Source organism: Heloderma suspectum, chromosome 2 (assembly GCF_057233095.1).
Source record: "Heloderma suspectum isolate Gila_16-S chromosome 2, 16-S_ref, whole genome shotgun sequence".
NCBI lineage: Eukaryota > Metazoa > Chordata > Lepidosauria > Squamata > Helodermatidae > Heloderma > Heloderma suspectum.
In genome coordinates, this window is record NC_139459.1 from 46,935,564 (window position 1) to 46,956,955 (window position 21,392).

At 40.6% G+C, this 21,392-nt stretch overlaps 1 protein-coding gene across 3 annotated transcripts in view; it reads left to right on the forward strand.

Annotated features, from left to right (window-relative positions):
* Positions 1-21,392, forward strand: part of AP3B1 (adaptor related protein complex 3 subunit beta 1) — a 210,811-nt gene that overhangs the window by 166,059 nt on the left and 23,360 nt on the right. For 2 of the 3 annotated variants that reach the window (XM_084833384.1, XM_084833385.1), the window contains exons 24-25: positions 5,440-5,524; positions 19,171-19,268. In XM_084833384.1, the coding sequence (XP_084689510.1) occupies positions 5,440-5,524; positions 19,171-19,268 (183 nt within the window). Of the gene's footprint in view, positions 1-5,439; positions 5,525-15,092; positions 15,177-19,170; positions 19,269-21,392 lie in introns of all 3 variants that reach the window. The other variant, XR_014787618.1, reaches the window with a different exon arrangement.

Consider the following 21,392-nt stretch of genomic DNA (forward strand, 5'->3'; position numbering starts at 1 on the left):
CTAGGCCTTCCAGTCCTCCGCTCTCTCCCGGAGTGTGCTTAGGTTCATATTCATTGCATCGGTGATGCTATCTAGCCATCTCATCCTCTGCCATCCCCTTCTCCTTTTGCCTTCAATCATTCCCAGCATCAGGGTCTTTTCCAGTGACTTTTCTCTTCACATTAGGTGGCCAAAATATTTGAGCAAGAATATACATAGGGGAAGCATATTCTATCATATAGAGACCCCATATGAAGTAGGGCTTTAAAGGTTATCACCAGCACTTTGAATAGGGTCTGGAATCTAATAAGAAGCCAGTGCAGCTAAGCCAGAAAAGGAAAAAGCTTCCAAACCATCTTCAAAGGCAGCATTCTACAGAGTGCATTGTAGTAGTGAGTATAAGAGATTTCCTCACTGTACCTACAGTGTGAGATGACACAGGCATGACATGCACATACAGTTCACAAAAGACTTTCTGCCTTCAAAAGCGGAGTGTGGAGGAGAGTGTCTGAATTGTCTGCATGTACAGCCACATCATATGTTGAGTGTTCATGCTTCTCCACAATGCCTATGGAGGGGCTGTTTGGTTAAGACTGCAGTCATAAAACACACTTAATGGTATGTAAATCCCTTTGAACTTATTGAAATTTATTTCTAAGTAGGCATGTGTAGGATTGTGCTGTATGTTTATGAACCAGGCCTATGTAACAAGGCTGGATTGATTTAATTAAAATCAATATACCCATAGTTTCCCCAGAATTTTTCTGTAGAATGCAGGGGGTGGGGGAAAGTATGATAGGCTAAACTGACTAATAATCATTAGTTGTATAAAGAGCTTTTAGTGAAATATAAAGTAAGAATGGTCTTGGTAGTTAGAAACTGCATTGAGCTAGGGCACACACAAAAAATAACACCTAAGTACCATGGAGTATAAGCTTCTGTTATGAGTGAATCAGACCAAGTCTGCAGTCCTATGCATACTAACCTGGAGGTAAGTCCCATTTAACTTAACAGGGCTTACTTCTGGGTAGACATGTATAGGATTACACTGTAAAAACCAAGATAGCTGTTTTCTTGTGATCAAAGTAATCAGTGAATTTCCCCAAGAGTAATAATATGGATCTGTTTCGGATACAATTTTTCTAAAATCACATTATGTAATGTATAGTATTAAAGTAGTTAACCTTATAACTTCACCTGCAATTTATGCTGGAATATTTTAATACAATAACCATGAATTATGAGATAGTAGTATAATATATGTAATATATTATACAGATATTGGGCTGGTTTGAACAATCGCAACGAGGTAAATAAGCCACAGTGGCTTATTTCCCCTGCCATCTGTGCCAGACAGATTTCCACAATTACCGTTGCTGGCGCAGCTTGCTGTGTTACCTGAAGTGGGCGTTGTTGTTGTTGTTCAGTCGTTAAGTCGTGTCCGACTCTAAGTGACCCCATGGACCATAGCACGCCAGGCCTTCCTGTCCTCCGCTCTCTCCCGGAGTGTGCTCAAGTTCATATTCATTGCATCGGTGATGCTATCTAGCCATTAGGGTGGTATTCCTGAATCACAGGTCGGAATTAAGATTGCCGGGAGAATCATTAACAACCTCCGATATGCAGACAATACCACCCTAATGGCAGAAAGCGAAGAGGATCTAAAGAGCCTCATGTTGAGGGTGAAAGAGGAGAGTGCAAAAGCTGGTTTGAAACTCAACATTAAAAAAACTAAGATCATGGCATCTGGCCCCTTCACTTCCTGGCATATAGAAGGGGAAGAAATGGAAGCAGTGACAGATTTTACTTTCTTGGGCTCCAAGATTACCGCAGACAGTGACTGTAGCCATGATATTAAAAGACGCTTGCTCCTTGGGAGGAAAGCTATGCAAACGTAGACAGCATAGTAAGAAGCAGAGACATCACCTTGCCGACAAAGGTCCGTCTAATCAAAGCTATGGTTTTCCCAGTAGTAATGTATGGCTGTGAGAGCTGGACTATAAGGAAGGCTGAGCGCCGAAGAACTGATTCTTTTGAACTGTGGTGCTGGAGAAGACTCTTACGAGTCCCCTGGACTGCAAGGAGGTCAAATCAGTCAATCCTAAAGGAAATCAACCCTGAGTGCTCATTGGAAGGACAGATCCTGAAGCTCCAATATTTTGGCCACCTAATGCGAAGAGAAAACTCTCTGGAAAAGACCCTGATGCTGGGAAAGACTGAAGGCAAAAGGAGAAGGGGACGACAGAGGATGAGACGGCTAGATAGCATCACCGATGCAATGAATATGAACTTGAGCACACTCCGGGAGAGAACGCAGGACAGGAAGGCCTGGCGTGCTATGGTCCATGGGGTCACGAAGAGTCGGACATGACTGAACGACTGAACAACAAAGGGTGGTATTGTCTGCGTTTCTGAGGTTGTTGATAATTCTTCCGGCAATCTTAATTCCGACCTGTGATTCATCCAACCCAGCATTTCTCATGATGTACTCTGCATATAAGTTAAAGAAGCAGGGTGACAATATGCAGCCTTGTCGTATTCCTTTCCCAATTTTGAACCAATCGGTTGTTCCATATCTGGTTCTTATTGTTGCTTCTTGACCCTCATACAGGTTTCTCAGGAGACAGGTAAGGTGGTCTGGTACTCCCATCTCTTTAAGAATTTGCCACAGTTTTTTGTGATCCACACAATCAAAGGCTTTAGCATAGTCAATGAAGCAGAAATAAATGTTTTTTCTGGAATTCTCTTGCTTTCTCCATGATCCAGTGAATGTTGGCAATTTGATCTCTAGTTCCTCCGCCTCTTCGAAACCCCGCTTGTACTTCCGGTAGTTCTCTGTTCACGTACTGGTAAAGCCTAGCTTGTAGGATTTTGAGCATAACCTTGCTGGCATGTGAAATGAGCGCAATTGTACGGTAGGTTGAACACTCTTTGGCATTGCCCTTCTTTGGAATTGGAATATAAACTGACCTTTTCCAGTCTCGTGGCCACTGTTGAGTGTTCCAAATTTGTTGGCATATTGAGTGCAGCAAATTAACAGCATCATCTTTTAGGATTTTAAATAGCTCAGCTGGAATACTGTCATCTCCGCTAGCTTTGTTGTTAGTAATGCTTCCTAAGGCCCACTTGACTTCACTCTCTAGGATGTCTGGCTCAAATTCAGTGACCACACTATCATGGCTATCAGGGACATTAAAATCTTTCCTGTATAGTTCTTCTGTGTATTCTTTCCACCTCTTCTTAATATCATTTGCTTCTGTTAGGTCCCTGCCTTCTTTGTCTTTTATCATGCCCGTCTTTGCAGAAAACGTTCCCTTGAGGTCTCCGATTTTCTTGAAGAGATCTCTAGTCTTTCCCATTCTATTGTTTTCCTCGATTTCTTTGCATTGTTCATTTAAGAAGGCCTTCTTGTCTCTCCTTGCTATTCTCTGGAACTCTGCATTCAGTTGGATATATCTTCCCCTTTCTCCCTTGCTTTTCGCTTCCCTTCTTTCCTCAGCTACTTGTAAAGCCTCATCAGACAGCCGCTTTGCTTTCTTGCATTTCTTTTTCTTTGGGATGGATTGAGTTGCTGCCTCCTGAACAGTGTTACGGACCTCCGTCCATAGTTCCTCAGGCACTCTGTCTATCAGGTCTAATCCCTTAAATCTATTCCTCACCTCCACTGTATATTCATCAGGGATATGATTTAGGTCATACCTGAATGGTTTAGTGGTTTTCCCTACATTCTTCAATTTAAGCCGAAATTTTGCAACAAGAAGCTCATGATCTGAGCCACAGTCAGCTCCAGGTCTTGTTTTTACAGACTGTATAGAGTTTCTCCATCTTTGGCTGCAAAGCACATAATCTGATTTCGATATTGACCATCTGGTGATGTCCATGTGTAGAGTCTCCTCTTGTGCTGTTGGAAAAGACTGTTTGCTATGATCAGCGTGTTCTCTTGGCAAAACTCGATTAGCCTTTGTCCTGCTTCATTTTGTACACAAAGGCCATGCTTGCCTGTTATCCCAGTTATTTCTTGACTTCCTACTTTAGCATTCCAATCCCCTATGATGAAGAGGACATCTTTTTTGGGTGTTAGTTCTAGAAGGTGTTGTAGGTCTTCATAGAACCAATCAATCTCAGCTTCTTCAGCCTCAGTGGTTGGGGCATAGACTTGAATTACTATGATGTTGAATGGTTTGCCTTGGATTCGTACTGAGATCATTCTATTGTTTTTGAGATTGTACCCCAGTACTGCTTTTCCCACCCTCTTGTTGACTATGAGTGCTACTCCATTTCTTGTAAGGGATTCTTGCCCACAGTAGTAGATATAATGGTCACCTGAATTAAATTCGCCCATGCTTGTCCATTTGAGTTCGCTGATTCCCAAGATGTCGATGTTCAATCTTGCCATCTCATGTTTGACCACCTCCAGCTTACCTTGATTCATTGATCTGACATTCCAGGTTCCTAAACAATATTGTTCTTTACAGCATCGGAGTTTCTTTTCACCACCAGACACATCCACAGCTGAGTGTCCTTTCGGCTTTGGCCCAGCCGCTTCACTCTTTCTGGCGCTACTTGGAAATTCCTTCTGCTCTTCCCCAGTAGTATATTGGACACCTTCCGACCTGAGGGGCTCATCTTCCGGCATCATATCTTTTAGCCTTGTGATACGTTCCATGAGGTTTTCTTGGCAAGTACTGGAGTGGGTTGCCATTTCCTTCTCCAGTGGACCACATTTTGTCAGAACACTCCGCCATGACCTGTCCGTCTTGGGTGGCCCTGCACGGCATAGCTTATGGCTTCACTGAGTTATGCCAGCCCCTTCACCACAACAAGGCAGTGATCCGTGAAGGGGTACCGACCCTCAGATAACCCAACAACAGCCCATAGGTGATTTGAGGGTTGCTACCCCCTCAAACAAGCCATGCCGCCCGGGTTTGTACAACATGGCAAGCCATGCCAATGAGGGTAATTGGGGAAATCTGGCGAGCACGCAACTGGCACGTGCGGCAGGGTGAAAAGTTAACATTTTTAACAGTAGAACTATTTCAAGTTCTGTAAGCTGGCATAATTGTTTGATAAGATTACTTGTTCACAACTTACTATAGCAGATATACTTTGAAGGATTTTCAAACACCAGCTTACCAAGGTCATCTCAATATCTCCAGTGTCATTACTGACACTGATGATATAGATAGATAAATGCAGCTTACTGAAGAGAACCCAAAGGGATCAGTTAACAGTTCCTGCTATCTAATTATTTTCCTCATGATTTCAGTGGCTAATATTTGATCAAGACACCAACCAAATATTTGTTCCAAAACTGTGCAAAGTCAGTAAACATTTAAGGAATAAGATAAAGTAAGCAGAACATAGTGCAAGTTTTTAAAAGGCTTTTTAATATCTAGATAAGATGATTTATTGCAACTTTTTCAATGTTTAACTTCATGTTCAAAACATTCTGTTTACTAGAATCTCTTGAACCTGGGAAAACTACTACAGTCTCAATGGGAATTGACTTCTGTGATTCTACTCAGGCTGCCAATTTCCAGTTGTGGTAAGTTATGCTGTAGTGGTAAGTTCTGCTATAATGGCTTTTCAAAACAGCCCCTCTATGTGCATTGGAAATGAAACATTATTAGAACTATATTTAATTGTGCTATTTGAGTATTAACATATTAGATTGCAGCATTTCATTTTAGGAAAGCCTTTTAAGGCTCATCAATATGCTCAGTTTTGAGGAAGAAAAGTTCTCATAGTGGTGGGTGTTTTTAGCTACTTCAGTTCTATGTGGAGAGCTATTTTGGAACATTTGTCTCAAATCCTCTCCATGTCGACCTAGTGGGCAGCTGCTGTAAAATGATAATGTTGACCTAGTGTGTGGCTGATGTAAAAAAGGAAACTCTATGTTAGGCGTAATTAGGAAAGGAATTGAGAATAAAACTGCTAATATCACACTGCCCTTATATAAATCTATGGTGCGACCACACTTAGAATACTGTGTACAGTTCTGGCCACTGCACCTAAAAAAATATTGTAGAGCTGGAGAAAGGGCAACTAAAATGATCAAAGGGCTGGAGCAACTCCCCTATGAGGAAAGGTTACAGTGTCTGAGACTGTTTAGCTTGGAAAAAAGGTGAATAAGAGGAGACATGATAGAGGTGTACAAAATTATGCATGGTGTGGAGAATATGGATAGGGAGAAATTTTTCTCCCTCATAATACTAGAACCCGGAGACATACCATGAAGCTGATTGGTGGGAGATTCATGACAGACAAAAGAAAGCACTTCTTCACACAGCGCATAGTCAAACTGTGGAATTCACTACCACAAGACATAGTGATGGCCACCAATTTAAAAGTGGGTTGGACAAATTCCTGGAGGAGAAGACTATCAATGGCTGCTTGTCCTGATGGCTATTTGCTACTTCCAGTACCAGAGGTGAGCCTATGGACACCAGTTGCTGGGGAACATGGGTGGGAGGTTGCTATTGCACTCATGTCCTGCTTGTGGGTTTCCTGTGGGCAGCTGGTTGGCCAGTGTGCGAACAGAATGCTGGACTAGATGGACCCTTGGTCTGATCCAACATGGCTCTTGAAAGTTGCCAAAATTGGCACATCATTGAGGGCTTACAAATTAGCATTCTTTCTGATGTGGTAACTTTTAGTGGTTTCTGTCAAGGGTAGAATTGTTAAACATCTAGAAGGGCAAGTTTTGCTGAGGAAGAATCAGCATGGCTTCTGCAAAGAGAAGTTGTCCTGCACCAACCTTTAGAATTTTCAGGAATGTTAGCAAACAAGTAGGCATGCTCATGTAGGCATGCTCATACTTCAACCTTTTGACAGAATTCTTTCACATGGGCTCCTAAGAAAACCCTTCAGTTAGAAGAGGGCAATGGAAGTAAATAACGGACTCACACAAGGCAATGTAGAACTGGTCCTGTTAATTTGTTTATAAATTATCTGGAGTCAGGGTAGACAGTGATGTTTTAGGTCCAAAGGGAGGTGATTTGTGTATATATGGAATCAACAGGAAAAATTGTGTTTTATTGTGTTTTATCATGTTTTTATTGTGTAAACTGCTTTGAGGGCGTGTTTTTTTTTTTTAATGAAAAGTGGTATAGAAATTCTCTTAAATAAATCTGTGTGAAGTCTAAATCCCAAAATGATTTGGGCGCTTTTTAAGATCTGTACTTTTTAATATACCTGTAAAGCTGTACACCTGCATTCTGACCAAGCTGAAACCGTATGACTTTCACTCAGCATATATATTGGGTTGGTTCACACAACACAACAGGCCACTGTGGGTTAATTTACCCATGGGGGCTGTCACATTGTGCCAGGCACCTTGCTATGGGTTGTCATGTCATGCAAACCCAGGCGGAAGGGGTTTGAGGGTTAGACAAAAATTCACAAAAAGTTTACAAAAATTAAAACCACAGGTACAGAATAAAAACAATATAAAATATAAAAGCTTAAAACTACGATATAAAAATACAACTGGAATAAAATCTAGCAGCCATGCAGAGATTTAAAATACAGTAACAGATTTAAAGCAGCAAAGTTAAAGGACTATAACGCTAAAATGTTGGGAAAATAAAAAGGTTTTCACCTGGCAGTATGCAGTAAAAGCATTAAAATGACATGATCTCCAAAAACAACAAAGTTGAGCTATGGTTGAAATTTATTAGGAAAGGGAGCTCCAATAAATGGGATTGCAACTGAGAAATGCTACAAGATAGGGTGGGGATCAATATTAACTCAGAAAAGGTACCTGGAGAAGGACCTTTGAATTGGACCTGGGCAAGGGTGCACAACCTTTTCAGTCCCAAAGACCACATCGGGTGTATGCTGAGGTGACGGGGGCTGCACCTGCACACAATCACCCCAGTAGCAACCGATTTTGGTCTTGCAGCAACAGCATCAAGGTACTGAAGCTCCATCCCAACTCAGCCATTGCAAAACCAAGAGGAAAAAATGCTCTAGGAACAGGCTATTGAGCAAGAAACTTTCCTAAAGCATGCCAGGAAGTAGGCAAGAACCTTCAACCACTGCTTCTTGGGACACTCTAGGAATGAGATTCCTGTCGTATGGTATGAACCATCGAGCCTGTTCCTAGAGCTTTTTTTTTTTCTTTTTTTCCCTTTACCCTTTTTTTTTTTGGTGGCTGCAGATACTGGGGGTCTGGGAGCCACCTGTAGCCATACTTTTTGCACTCATGGATTAGGGAGATTGATACAGGAGAAGGTATTCCCTAAGAGATGCAGAAACCAGACAAAGTAGTGCTTTAAAGCTGATCACCAGACCCATTTATTCTAAACAGACAGCTCCACGTAGAGAACATTAAATAAATTTATCTGTATGAATAACAATTTTGAGGTCCCTCTTATCCAAGTAGAGCCACAGCTGGCAAGTCAGGGATAACTGATAAAAAAAAAATCTTGATGACAACCTTGAAGGGAGCATTTTATGTATTCTACTGAGCCTCCAGGAGTTGGTTGGGGGTCTAGGAGCATCCCGGACTACAAACCTTCTCTTTCAAAGACAGTATGATTTCATTCATTGCAGGAAAACTAATCTTGAATCACACGGTCCTCAAACCTTCAGTTTTTCTGGATTCAGTTTGTATTCTCATCCAGTCCACCACACCGTCAACCACAAATTTAGGACCTGCACTTTTATTCCTTGATCTTTCTCCTGCTTTTCAGAACACACTACCCTCACAAGGAGGATTAAATAAAGTTTTAAAACTTGTACGAATAGCTACATTTTAACTATTAATTTAAAAGCATTACTTTAAAACCAACAGCAGCTAAATCTCTTCAAGCACAGTACATTAATTAATTAATCAAATACAGCCTAGAATAAAACTGTCTTCAGAGTTTTCTTAAAAGCCAGCAGTGTTGAAGCCGTAAGTATTTCCCTAGGGAGGGATCTCCAGCGGTACTACAGAGAAGACTCTGTCCCTAGTACCCACCAAAATAACAGCTCCAGGTTGAAGAACAACACCTCAGATGCTGATCTTAACACTTTGGCAGGCTTGTACAGGTGGAAGCACTCCTTTAGATAACCTGGTACCAAACTGTTTAGAGCCTTTAAAGGCAAAACTAGCACCTTAAACTGAGCACAGAAACAAATAGGCAGGCAACGAGGCTAGTAAAGGTAAAGGTGTCCCCAACCAGTCGTGTCCGACTCTAGGGTGCGGTGCTCATCCCCGTTTCTAAGCCGAAGAGCCAGCGCTGTCCGAAGACGCTTCCGTGGTCATGTGGCCGGCATGACTGAACACCGAGGTGCACGGAACGCTGTTACCTTTCCCGCCGAGGCGGTACCTATTTATCTACTTGCAATTTCTTGCTTTCAAACTGCTAGGTTGGCAGAAGCTGGGACTGAAGACGGGAGCTCACTCTGTCACGTGGCACTCGGGTCTCGAACTGCTGACCTGCCGACCTTCCAGTCTGCAGTTCAGCGTCTTAACCACTAAGCCACCACGGCCCCAACGAGGCTAATACAGAATAGGTATAATGTGATCAGCATGCTTAGCTCCCACAAGCATTTATCCAACACACTCTGTATATCAATTGCAGTTTCCAAACTGTCTTCCAAGGACAGCCTCACATAGAACACACTACAGTAATGTAGCCTGGACATAACTAAAACATGTCTTGTATTCTAGCTTATTTTCTTGGTTCATTGACTGACAGAGTTCCCTGATTGGGATATAATAGGGACTTCTGACATAATGAAAGCCAGGAACGTCACAACAGTCAGTGTTCAAGTAGAAGGTTTTTGAAGGTTTATGGTTTTATGAAGCCCAGAACTATCATCTGAACAGAGCCATTGTACGAGTCCAAAATAATCTGAAGTAAGCCTCTGTTTCTCAATAGATTATGATATGGTTTGTCTTCTAGTGTGGCTCAGGAAGGAGGATTATTTTTATTGTATGTGATAGAATTCAATCATGTGAGCCTCCTGCATGGCAATCTGGAATGGTACAGCCCAGGCACAGGTTTACCAACTCAGTAGGAATTAGGCCTATGACATCCTTCCACATATCTCAAAAGTTCTATATTAACCAGAATGTTCCATTTTTAGCCCTTTTCTTATATTGCCCTTCATTGGCTCACTTTTACATTCAGCACTGTGTATGCTCTGGAAACAGCTTTGCCCCTTGAATGTCACAAAGTCTTTCTCAATTAGTTCGTTAGACTTAGAGTGCCATCTTTATTTGCTGAATGTCCAATATGCTAGTTAGTTCTTTGCTGGAGTGGTTATCTGCTTAATCTTCCTTAAGATAATCAACACATCTGCTATAATTTCAATAAGCTACTTAATTTTATATTTGCTTGTCCATCAACCAATAGGCCATATAACCCTTTTTGCAAAACCTAAGTAGTGGTCTCGGAAGCAGCTAGCCAAGGAATTATGGCAAATAAATGTGCTAGAGATCTTATAGATCTTATAGTAGTTTACATTCTGGCTCTCACTTCTCTGATCCACAGATTGACTGGGTTCGGACAACACGCCATGGCTCATTGTGGCACCCGTGCGTGCCAGGTTGAATATGCAATCCCCACTCAGGGATTGTCATGTTGTGTGAACCCAGCAAGCATGAGTTACGTGGGGGTTAAACAAAAAGAGATCATGGGTTATGCGAGGGTTGTTTAACCCTCGCATAACCCAGGCTTACCAGGTTTGCATGACATGACAACCCCCAAGCAGGGGTTGCATATCAAAATGGTGGCTGCACACAGTGCAGCCATGGGTTGTCATGTTGTGCAAACAGCCCCATTGAAATTAACTTCAAATTTTCCACTTTCTTCTTTGGGGACTTTTATTGTGTGTTTTAAAAAAAATAACTGCTAGTTCCATTCTCATCTTATTTTAGCAGATTCTAGAATGGAATCAAAATTTTATCTGCAACATTTTCCTGTGTGATACAGTAACGGTATTCAGAATCTGGTCTTGAGCATCTATGATGGCTAACATACTGTTGCTGTATGGTATTTTGATCCTGTGTCAAATATTGCATAAAATGTTTTTAAATGTTCATTTTTACTAAGCATGTGCACTCTTAAGTGCCCCTTTCTCAGCATACTAATAGTTCAGTTCCAGACATAAGCTACTGAAGGCTTGAGATTCTCTGCAGTGATGAATATAAGCAATGTAGCATAACACATTGATTTTATGCAGATCATCACCTTTATGTTTTGGGAGGTCTGGTGTATTAGTGATATATAAAAACTGATTACTTTCTCCAACGTTGCCTAGTAATTGTTTATTATTTTCCTATTAGACAAACAAGAAAGATCGATATTCCTCAACCCTGGTCTATGAGTAACGTCACTGTAAATAGATTTGCCTCAGACACCAGTGGTGTATTCATTTTAATGATTTGGACAATGTGAACTCAATGACACAGCTCAAGCTAAGCACTGAGTTTATAGCTGAAATAAGAAAACACAATAGTTGCTTTTCTGTTGCCAAGTTTTGGGCTTTTTAAAGCACTTGCAAACACTGTTAGAACAAATAAAAAATTGTAAGTATCTCAGCTAGTAAGTTCTGTTCCGTAATTAAAATAAACATTTAATTTGTTTTAGAATTGTTTATATTGATAAAAGGAGGTTGGAGTTTAATAATTTAGCTAGATGAATATTTTAAATAGTACTGAATGGGACAATTTTTCCCCCTACACTTCCTAAATGGGACATACAATGCCCCACAAGGAACTCAGCAGTGGAGGTAGGGAAGAATTGCCAGTGAGATGAAGGAGACTATATATCTGCACACACACATCAGTTCCTCACCCAGCAGGCAAGGAGACTAACATTGCTGGGACCATGACCCCAAAGCTCTAGAAACCTAACATCAAGCCACCTCAGAATCCCTTCACCTGATGGATCCATGGAACCCAGATGGTGAAGGGTACTTTGGTGCAACAGTCACTGTATCCCAAGACTTCCAAGGACATCGCACCTTCTGCTCACTGTCCCCTGTAATGCGTTCTGAGGAGAGTGAGCTGCTCTCATTACCTGGGAAGGCATTCTAGCCCTCATGACATTCATGTGCAGGCACTCAGCAAGTTCATCATTCTTCAGCAGAAACCTATTAAAGAGGTTTTTGCTGGGCAGAGGGGAAGCAGCCAGTAGGCTACCTGCTTCCCTTTAGCCACTCAAAGTATGAGCCCTAAAAGCCCAAGGTTTTTCCTTATGTTCCAGCTGCTGCCAAGGATTCTGCTGCCACTGCTGTGCTTTGGTTTGGTTTGGCTTTGTTGTTCTTTTTGAAAAAATGGAAGGTTTCTACCAGGGGTAAAAACCCTCACCAATCCCAGACCCTCTTCCTCATCTTCCATGTCCACATACATGGGAGGGTCAGAAATAATATATAGATTTTTCTCCTACACCTTCTAAATAGGGCATATTTTTCATCTACACAAGATGAAGTGTTACTAATTATCACTTTAGATATGAGTTGTTTGGAATATGCAAAGCTGCGGAACAACAAAAAGTATGTGTGATGTTGGTTTTATACTTAGGGGAAGGTTCACCCCATAAACCATTTCTGATTATAATTATTTTCCTTACATTGTTCCAAAAGGAGTACTTTGTCTTACATCAAATGTAATTGATCCTGAAGCAGTGTAATCACAATTACTCACTTTCTTAATTAGCCTGCCCAAAATCAGAAAATGGAAACCGATCGGCAGTGTTTAAATCAATAACTTTGTAGTAAGGCTTGTGTGGGAAGGGAGATAGTGGTAATGGGTAGATCAATTGGCTTAGATGCCAATCATTGACTGTGTGTTTTGCATAGCAAAATCTACTATTCTTGTAAGGTAACCAGTGTACTGGAGCTAGTGATTCAGTAAAAGCAACCTGTATAAAGAAAAGGAAAAATGTGTAATAAAACATTAGGGTTTTTAAAATAGTTACTTGTGTAAATAATGGGAACTGAGGGAAGATCTAATATAGGAAGTTAAAAGCTGTTGAAAGCACTGTCTGGCAAGCACTATTTTTTATTAACCAAAGCTTTTCAAGAAACGTATCTAATTAAAGATAGTAGAGAGAGAATCTTTAACTTGAATATTGGACCTAACACTTATTTAGCACATTTAGGAAGATGGTCACCGTACCTATTCATAGCAATACCATCCACTTTCTTTCTTGTGTCAGCAGACACTTGAATGTTTCCATGTATGTTTCAGTTTTACAAAACCATTGCATATTTCTGTGTTAAGATGGCAATAGGGTAAGTTAAAGCTCATTTTTGACCTTCCCCCTGCTTTCATTTACTTATAAACACATAGGTACTTGCTGTGATGAAAGTGTCATTAACAAAGTCACGATGCAGATGAACAAAATAAGACAGTTAGCATATCTTCATCTTTTGTTCAGTTGTATTATTTTATTGTGCATTATTTAACGGTTATGACACTCTGTGTGCCAAGAACTGCACTCCTTCATTAATCTCTGAACATGTAAATGACCATTGATTTGTCTCTGGCACACACAAACATATAAAACAAAGTAACCCATCAGGAGAAACTTCCTGACTGTTAGAGCAACACGACAATGGAACCAATTACCTAGGGAGATAGTGGGCTCTCCCACACTGGAGGCATTCAAGACGAGGCTGGACAGCCATCTGTCAGGGATGCTCTGACTTGGATTCCTGCCTTGAGCAGGGGATTGGACTTGATGGCCTTGTAGGCCCCTTCCAACCCTGCTATTCTATGATTCTATGATTCTAGTCCATAAGAAAACCAAAATCCAGTCAATCAATACTCACCTTTACTAGGACTAACCAAATATGCACAAAGTTGTAGGCAAGCTTTCGATATCTCTTCAGCAGACAAGATGTTACTAAAAGCAGGTTGGGTGTGGGGCTCCAAGAGGACGGGAAGAAGGCTGACCATGACTTCAGTATCAGTGCCACATGGTCCTGCCTGATTGCCAAGATAGTCTTCGGAGGCTGTTCTCTGGGTGCCACCACCAGCAGTGGTACAACAACTGGCTATCAGGGAAAGAATCTTCTCTGTACTGACTCCCTGTCTATTGAATGACCTTCCCAGGGAGATCTGCCTGGCATCCTCATTGAATACATTTAGACGCCAGGTTAAGACTATCCTCTTTAAGCAGGCACCTCTAATCTGTTGTTTTCTTAATTTTACTGCTGGCTCTGTAATGTTTTCAATGTTTTTAATATTTTTAATGTTGAATAATGTATTATTTTGACACCTGCATTGCTGTATTATTTTTATTTGTTCTTGGTTACTTGGTTGTTGTTTGATTTTATGATTGTAAACCACCCCGATGGCACTTTCCAGTTGGGTGGTATACAAATCTAATGAATAAATGAATAAGGAGTGGAGGAAGAGGTGCAGACTTCAAATAGATTAGATGTTATGCTGGTTTGAGGTTATACCTAGGAAAGTTTGGACAACCAAAAACATAATGGGTGATTCCCCCATTTTGAAAATATGAAAGGTTTCTTGGTAGACAGAGAACAAAAATAAAGAGAAACATAGCACTTTTTTTTATTAGCAAAGTTGGAGATGGAGGGCACAATCCTATTGAGATAGTTGGCAGCCTCGGAAGCCAAAGGCTGCCAAGTATCTAATGCAGGGCAGCCGGAGCACAGAGGCAATCCTTGCCTCCATGCTCCAGCGACCCTGTAGTTTTGGCTAGATGGATAATTTTTCCTGTCTAGCCATGGCTTCGGGAAGGGGGAGGAAAGAAGGCCAGGATGTGCATTGGAAGCTGCTTAACATGGCTTCTGCAGTCCCCTCCCCACCCCGGGCACCGTGCCCTTTTCCCCATCTCCATGCTCCATTTCCGAGCACAGAGATGTAGCCAGCGTGGAGAGAATAGTGCTGGCTACAAGAGGGGAGGGGAGGAAAACGTGGTTTCTGGGTTCCAAGGTTGGACCCCTGGTTCCGACCTCAGATCCCAGAAACCAAATTATCCTATGTCCCCCAGATGCTGTCTAGGGGACATAGGATTGCGCCCTAAATTGGATTTTGTAATTTTAAAAATGAGTGAATCGGGCATTACAGGTTTTTGTTTCAGCTGTCCTAGATATCATCTGAAACCTGCATGACACGTAATAGAGCCTCTCCTCTCCCCCAGCTCCTGCTTTTTGTAACACTTTTCCTGATGAAGAGGCCTGGAGACCTCGAAAACTTGCCTACAATTTTGTGGGTCCTAGTAAAGGTATTGCCTGACTGTGGATTTTGGACTAACAATAGCTGTTGATTCTGACTCCTTAATGTTCGTTGTCCCCTTTGTAGTTTCTTCTCAGTGGTAAAAAAAAAGTGTTCCTTCTTGTGCCTCTACTTTAATTCCAGCTGCCTTGTTAGTTCACCTAACCTCACCTTCTAAGGCAAATTGCTTCACTGTGGTATTACTTCTTTTTGGCATATCGTATCTAACATCTCTGTCTTTTTTATCATATAATTTGGTTTTCCAATTTAAACAAACTGCAAAAATATATTTAGTTCAAGCACTTGTGGTAAAAGTTAGATAAGCTACTAGTACTTTTCTTGTCTATGTGGAATATATTGCATTGCTTTGGCAAGCTACTCAACCACAGTTCTGATCAAACAGTATATTTGCTGTACCAAGGATGTGATTTGGGGAATATTGAGCTGTTCTAATAATATGCAGAAATTTGAGAAAGCACAGCATCCTACTCCTTAGGAGGGCTACTAAAGAGCCATTCTTCTCATTGGATTGTTAAGTGTTGAACCTAAGAGACTGGGCAGATTAGATTTTTAATGAGGTTTGGTTTTTGTTTTTCTGATGTGTTTGGACTATTCTCCTAGATTCATTTGTACTTTCAAAGGCCCATTGATTCATGTTCTTCAGTGGAATTTAGGATTCACAATCTTCTTCCGGTAGGATTAAGACTAAACTTCATTGATGCTTCTATTTAATTATTCTGATCAGCTGGAATTCTTAAACCCATTGCTGGTGCAACTTGTAAGCTAGCAAGTATTTCCTATAAACAGCAGTATATTTTACCACTTTATTTTTGAACATTAAAATGTCCTTGTTTTTGGACCACAATATGCCTTTCATTTGCTGAAAATAAATTTACTAGATTTCGAGGTTTTGGCAATTCTAGCTTAGTCTATGTAATCACTGCATCTAAGCCACAGAAACAGATAATGGTCAGGAGTCAAGACAATCAGTACAACTGAGTATTTGTTTTCATTTTTATTTACCTGATGCAATTAGCAAAAATGAATGGTTTTACCCCCAGACTGCAGCTTATTGGGGGGGGGGGGGAGTTCAGGGCAAAAGCAAGCAGACTTCCTGTCCTTTTGTCCTGGCACCATATATAAAATGGACTTCTACAATTTCATTGTCTTGCTATTGTGAAACATGGCATTTTTTTTTAGATATATGGGGTTGGGGGTGTAGATCACTGCATGAACCCAATCAGAAGTCGAGAGTATTTTACTATAGATTTATTGCATAAGTTTTTGAAACCAGATTCTATTGTAAATTTTAAAACCACATCCAAAAATAAATCTATTCATCATAGACCTCCCTTAAAAATGTTAGTTTTACTAAATGATAGCTGAATAAAGTATACTAACAAAGTGTTTAACAAAATTATAAGATATTTATTTGGGGGAGTTTTTGTTTTTGTTTTAATTTTCTGGTTGTCTGCTTGTCATATAATCCTTAATAAACCAACCACACCTTCTGTATTTATCATTATATGTTGCTTATCTCTCAACCAATCTAATCTTAGAGTTCTAAGGTTAAAAAGCTGTTAAAACCAATAACAAATGTTTGAAATTAATTTAAATACCATGGATATTAATCAGTTGATTTTTCTGTTAGAAACTATTGTACCAATATGTTTAAGTAGGACAACTGAGGCTTCCCACCAATCAGTTTTTTATGATTATTTGCAATGCAGGCTAAAATAAAATTTTGCTACCTCTCTGAAATGTGATTGTCCAATGCTCAAAATGCATTTGTAATGATCCTGACCTATTTGACAAGTGTGCTACTATTTTCAAATGCCCAATCTCCACTGTGGGAGACCACAAAGCTTGCACAATTAATTAGTCCTATTTGTTATATGTATAAGGTTGATTCATCCATGTCACAAGGGGTAGGTGATGACCCTTTTCCCAGTCTTTGAAGGTTTTAGTTTTTTTTTAAAGGGGCAGGACTGGTGGATCTTGTGCTGAATTCTTTGCTGCAGAGGTGACAGATGGGCTCTTCTGTACATGGAGGTCCTAGGTACAGTGCAGACAGTGCCATTTTGAGCTTTTGAACAGGTTTAAAAGCCTTGGTTGGTATTTACATTCATGCCAAACTGTAAATAAATGTATCAGCCTAAGCTGATAAATAAATGTATCAGCCTTCATTTTGATCCACAGTTGTCCTATGCTTTTCTGATTCTTTATAAGAAAACATTTCATATTTTGGCTAACAGGTATCAAGTTTGACCCATATTTTGCCCAAGAGATTGCATAGATTGCTTGATTATATGCTTTGTTAGAAAATAGCTTTATGCCCAGGTTAGCAAAGTGAACCCCAAAACAGAATAAGACAGACAAGGGCATCTCAGGCCTCAAAGCAATTCTTCCCATAGTTTATAGTTACTTTTCAGTTGTCCAGAGCACCCACATGATTCTGGTAATAACAGCTGTCAGAAATAATCCTTTCTGCCGTTAAATTGCTGAGTGGACTTGGACTTGGTGTGTTCTTCTATAAGCCAGTTGTCCCACAGGCAGTGTGCTAAATTTGGCCCTTGGAAATATGAGCTTGTATCCTAGGTCAGCTGTGTACTTATTGGGTAACCATAATGAAGATACTCTCATCTCTGTTCTCTGTGTGCAGAATGTAAACAGAAGAACTACTTCATCAGTATCTCTAGTTTAAATACTGCCCCCCTCCCCTTAAATGTAGAGTTTCAAGAAACAAGTCGATGCAAGAGGAATGCCTGCCCGCAGAGGTGGCTCTGACTGCTGCAGCATCACAGAGGAATCTGTATAACCAGTCCCATTAAAAAATAAATAAAATTGGATACTATATTTCAGTTTCAGAAAAACTAACAGTACATTTTCAGTAAATATAACAATATATATTTAAAATTCCCAAAACTTCTGACAGAATATTGACAGCTCAATTAGGTATGACGTCTTTATTTTCACATTTCTCTGTTGCATGTGATAGATAGGCAAATGTTCTCTCAAAAGTCTAGTGGAGGTATAATATCAATTAGGGACTGGGAGTGAGCCATAGTTTCTGATTAAACTTGGGTTCTGAAAGATAATTTAAAACAAACCTAGGAATACTCCTAACCAGTTTTAGCAAGTGGTCATGCATAATCTCATAATAAAGTGGGGCTGCGGTGGCTTAGTGGTTAAGAAGCTGAACTGCAGACTGGAAGGTCGGCAGGTCAGCAGTTCGAGACCTGAGTGCTGCATGACGGAGTGAGCTCCCGTCTTCAGTCCCAGCTTCTGCCAACCTAGCAGTTCGAAAGCAAGAAATTGCAAGTAGATAAATAGGTACCGCCTCGGCGGGAAAGGTAGCAGCGTTCCGTGCACCTCGGTGTTCAGTCATGCCGGCCACATGACCACGGAAGCGTCTTCGGACAGCGCTGGCTCTTCGGCTTAGAAACGGGGATGAGCACCGCACCCTAGAGTCGGACACGACTGGTTGGGGACACCTTTACCTTTACCATGCATAATCTCAGACAAGTTTAGAAAGGAATAAGGGGAATTTGTATGCAAAGCAGAAGGATGCGGCAGAGGGGATTAAGTTTAACACTACTTGGTCATGGGTGCCCACCATATCAAGTATTTCAAAATGTACTTTGCAGATGATTGATGCTACTAAATGAAAATAATTGCCAGAGGGGTAGTTGGAGTAGCTTTAAATCACTATATCTCAGTTTCATTCCATAGTGTGTAAAATAGGAATAATAATGACCTACTCCATAGGATTGTTGAGATGATGGATAAGCTAGGGAAAAGTTCTCTTATCAGAGATGATAAGAGAGTGAACACCCTAGCTATAGACTGCTAGAAATTAAAATGAGGCATGCTCTTCTTTTGGTGAAGTCTGGTGAAGTTATGTTTTTAAATTCAGTAAATGGATACATTATTTCATAAGTCTTGGTAAAACAGAGGACATACTAAACTATTTGTTCAACATTCTGTGTTCTGTTTTTTCACAGTACAAAGGATGATCAATTCAGTGTTGCTATTCAGCCCCTTGTTGGAGAGCTACTCTTACCAGTAGCTATGTCAGAAAAGGACTTCAAGAGAGAACGAGGTGAGAAATAAATGTAAAATAAGATGAAAGTTTTGTTTTTTACCTTTCTGCAAATTCTATAAATATAATTTTATTGTAAAATGCTGTGTGCATTCTTTTCTAGTCTAACTATACTATTTTGTTGAGAGAATAGCCACAGAATTGACACACGGGTCAGGTTCAGACTGTCGTTCAAGTCTTCATCAGTCATGGTTTCTGAAGCTGTGAACAAGCATCAGGGTTAAACACTCCTCCTTGTCCCCCTTCCTCCTGTTGCACACTGGTTTCAGCACAAAGATGCTAGCTTGTATTAAGCCCGAGTTCCCTCTACATCCCAATCAGGGAACTCTGGCCCGGGATGTTAACTGATATTAAGCCAGAGTTTCCTGATTCAGACATAATGGAGAATTCTGGCTTAATACAAGCCAGGATCTTCCCACCAAAGCTAGTGCACAACAGAAGGTGGGAGAGGAACGGCAAGTGGAGGAGCACTATCCAGCGTGGCGTAGTGGCGAGAGGGTCGAACTGGGAGCCGGGAGATCCGGGTTCTAGTCCCCACTCGGCAACGGAAGCTCACTGGGTGACTTTGGGCCAGTCACAGACTCTCAGCCCAACCCACCTCACAGGGTTGCTGTTGTGAGGATGAAATGGAGAGGAGGAGGATTATGTACGCCGCCTTGGGTTCCTTGCAAGAGGAAAAAGGGCAGGGTATAAATGTAATAAATAAATATCCCAAATATTCATTCTTAGCTTCAGAATCCATGATTTATGAAGCCTCAGACAATTGTCTAAAGTGGGCCAGAGTGTACATTCCAATGATACTTGTCAACTGATTGATACATCGAGGAAGAGGAGGTATTTGGCTGTATCCAGTGTTTGGCCCTGGGAATTAAGGGGTAGTATCCAGTGCTGTCACAGCACTACTGCTACTGACGTTGCACTAGCATAAACCAATGCTACCACAATGGCAGTAGTGCTTGCTAGGCAAAGGGAAAACGTGGTAGTTTGCCTCTGAATTTTGGCGGCAAACCATCGCTTTTGCCTAACAAGTGTTAATGACGTTGCACTAGCATTGGCTTATGCTAGCACTGTGACAGCTTTGGATACTGCCCAGGGTTTCCTACAGTGATGCACTAATGCATTTCATATTAGTACTAATGGCTGGAATATTGGCCTAACCTCACTCTAAGAAATAAGTCAAACCATTAATACTTTGCTTTATATTTCTACTCTTCATTCTAAGGCTTCTGTTTGTATATAGCTAGTATACTTTTCCCAACTACATTAAAATTCATTAGTGTTACCACATCTGACAGCACCATTTAGTATTAAAGTCTTCAGTTTTCTGTTTGAAAAGGATGGTATTGTTTAGCAATTTAGTTGGCACATTTTAATGTCATGCTTTTAAAAATACAGAAGTCTTTAACTTGCAGGCTCTTTGCATGGCTTGGCTAGCATCAAATATATGTGAAGAGCCTTCTATAGTACAAATCCTTTTGTAAAAAGCTTTATCTAGTGCTGTATTTAAAGAAGACAAATAGTATGTGTTTTGGTTTCTTTATAAACTCACGTTGACATTTCCTGGATGAAAAAAATATTTAGGTTTTGTTGTACATTCTCATACAGGCAGTTATATTCACCAGACCCTTCTGTCTATTATATCACACGGTTCTGGGAAACTCAAAAAAACCCTTGTGTATTTATTAAAGCAGTCAAGAACCTCCAGAGTAATGCTATATTTGTTTAATGAGCATTTTTACATCTCTTCCGTTTGCCTTTTTCTGCTTGAAATAATAAGATAGCCTTAGAATCTATTTCGTTTCCATTGTTTTCCTGTTGTTGATCCTTGCAATAAAAAGTAAGGGCAATGATTTTCTTCCTTAACCAGTTGATAACTATTTGCTGTTCTTACTCTTTGCTGGCTAAAGCCTGCTTTACACGTGCTCAGCAAACCAAGGTGAGTGAGTGACTAGGCTTCGTCATATTTTGTGATCTACTGCTTCCCCACCTTCCCTTAAACTGTCATCTAACAGTGCAATTTTAAGTAAAACTGGATATTGCACTCTGTCTCTCCCTCTCCCATTCTTGTTGTATGCTTGCTTGCTTGGTATTTTGATTGAGTTTTGTATGCTTAGCTGTGACTGA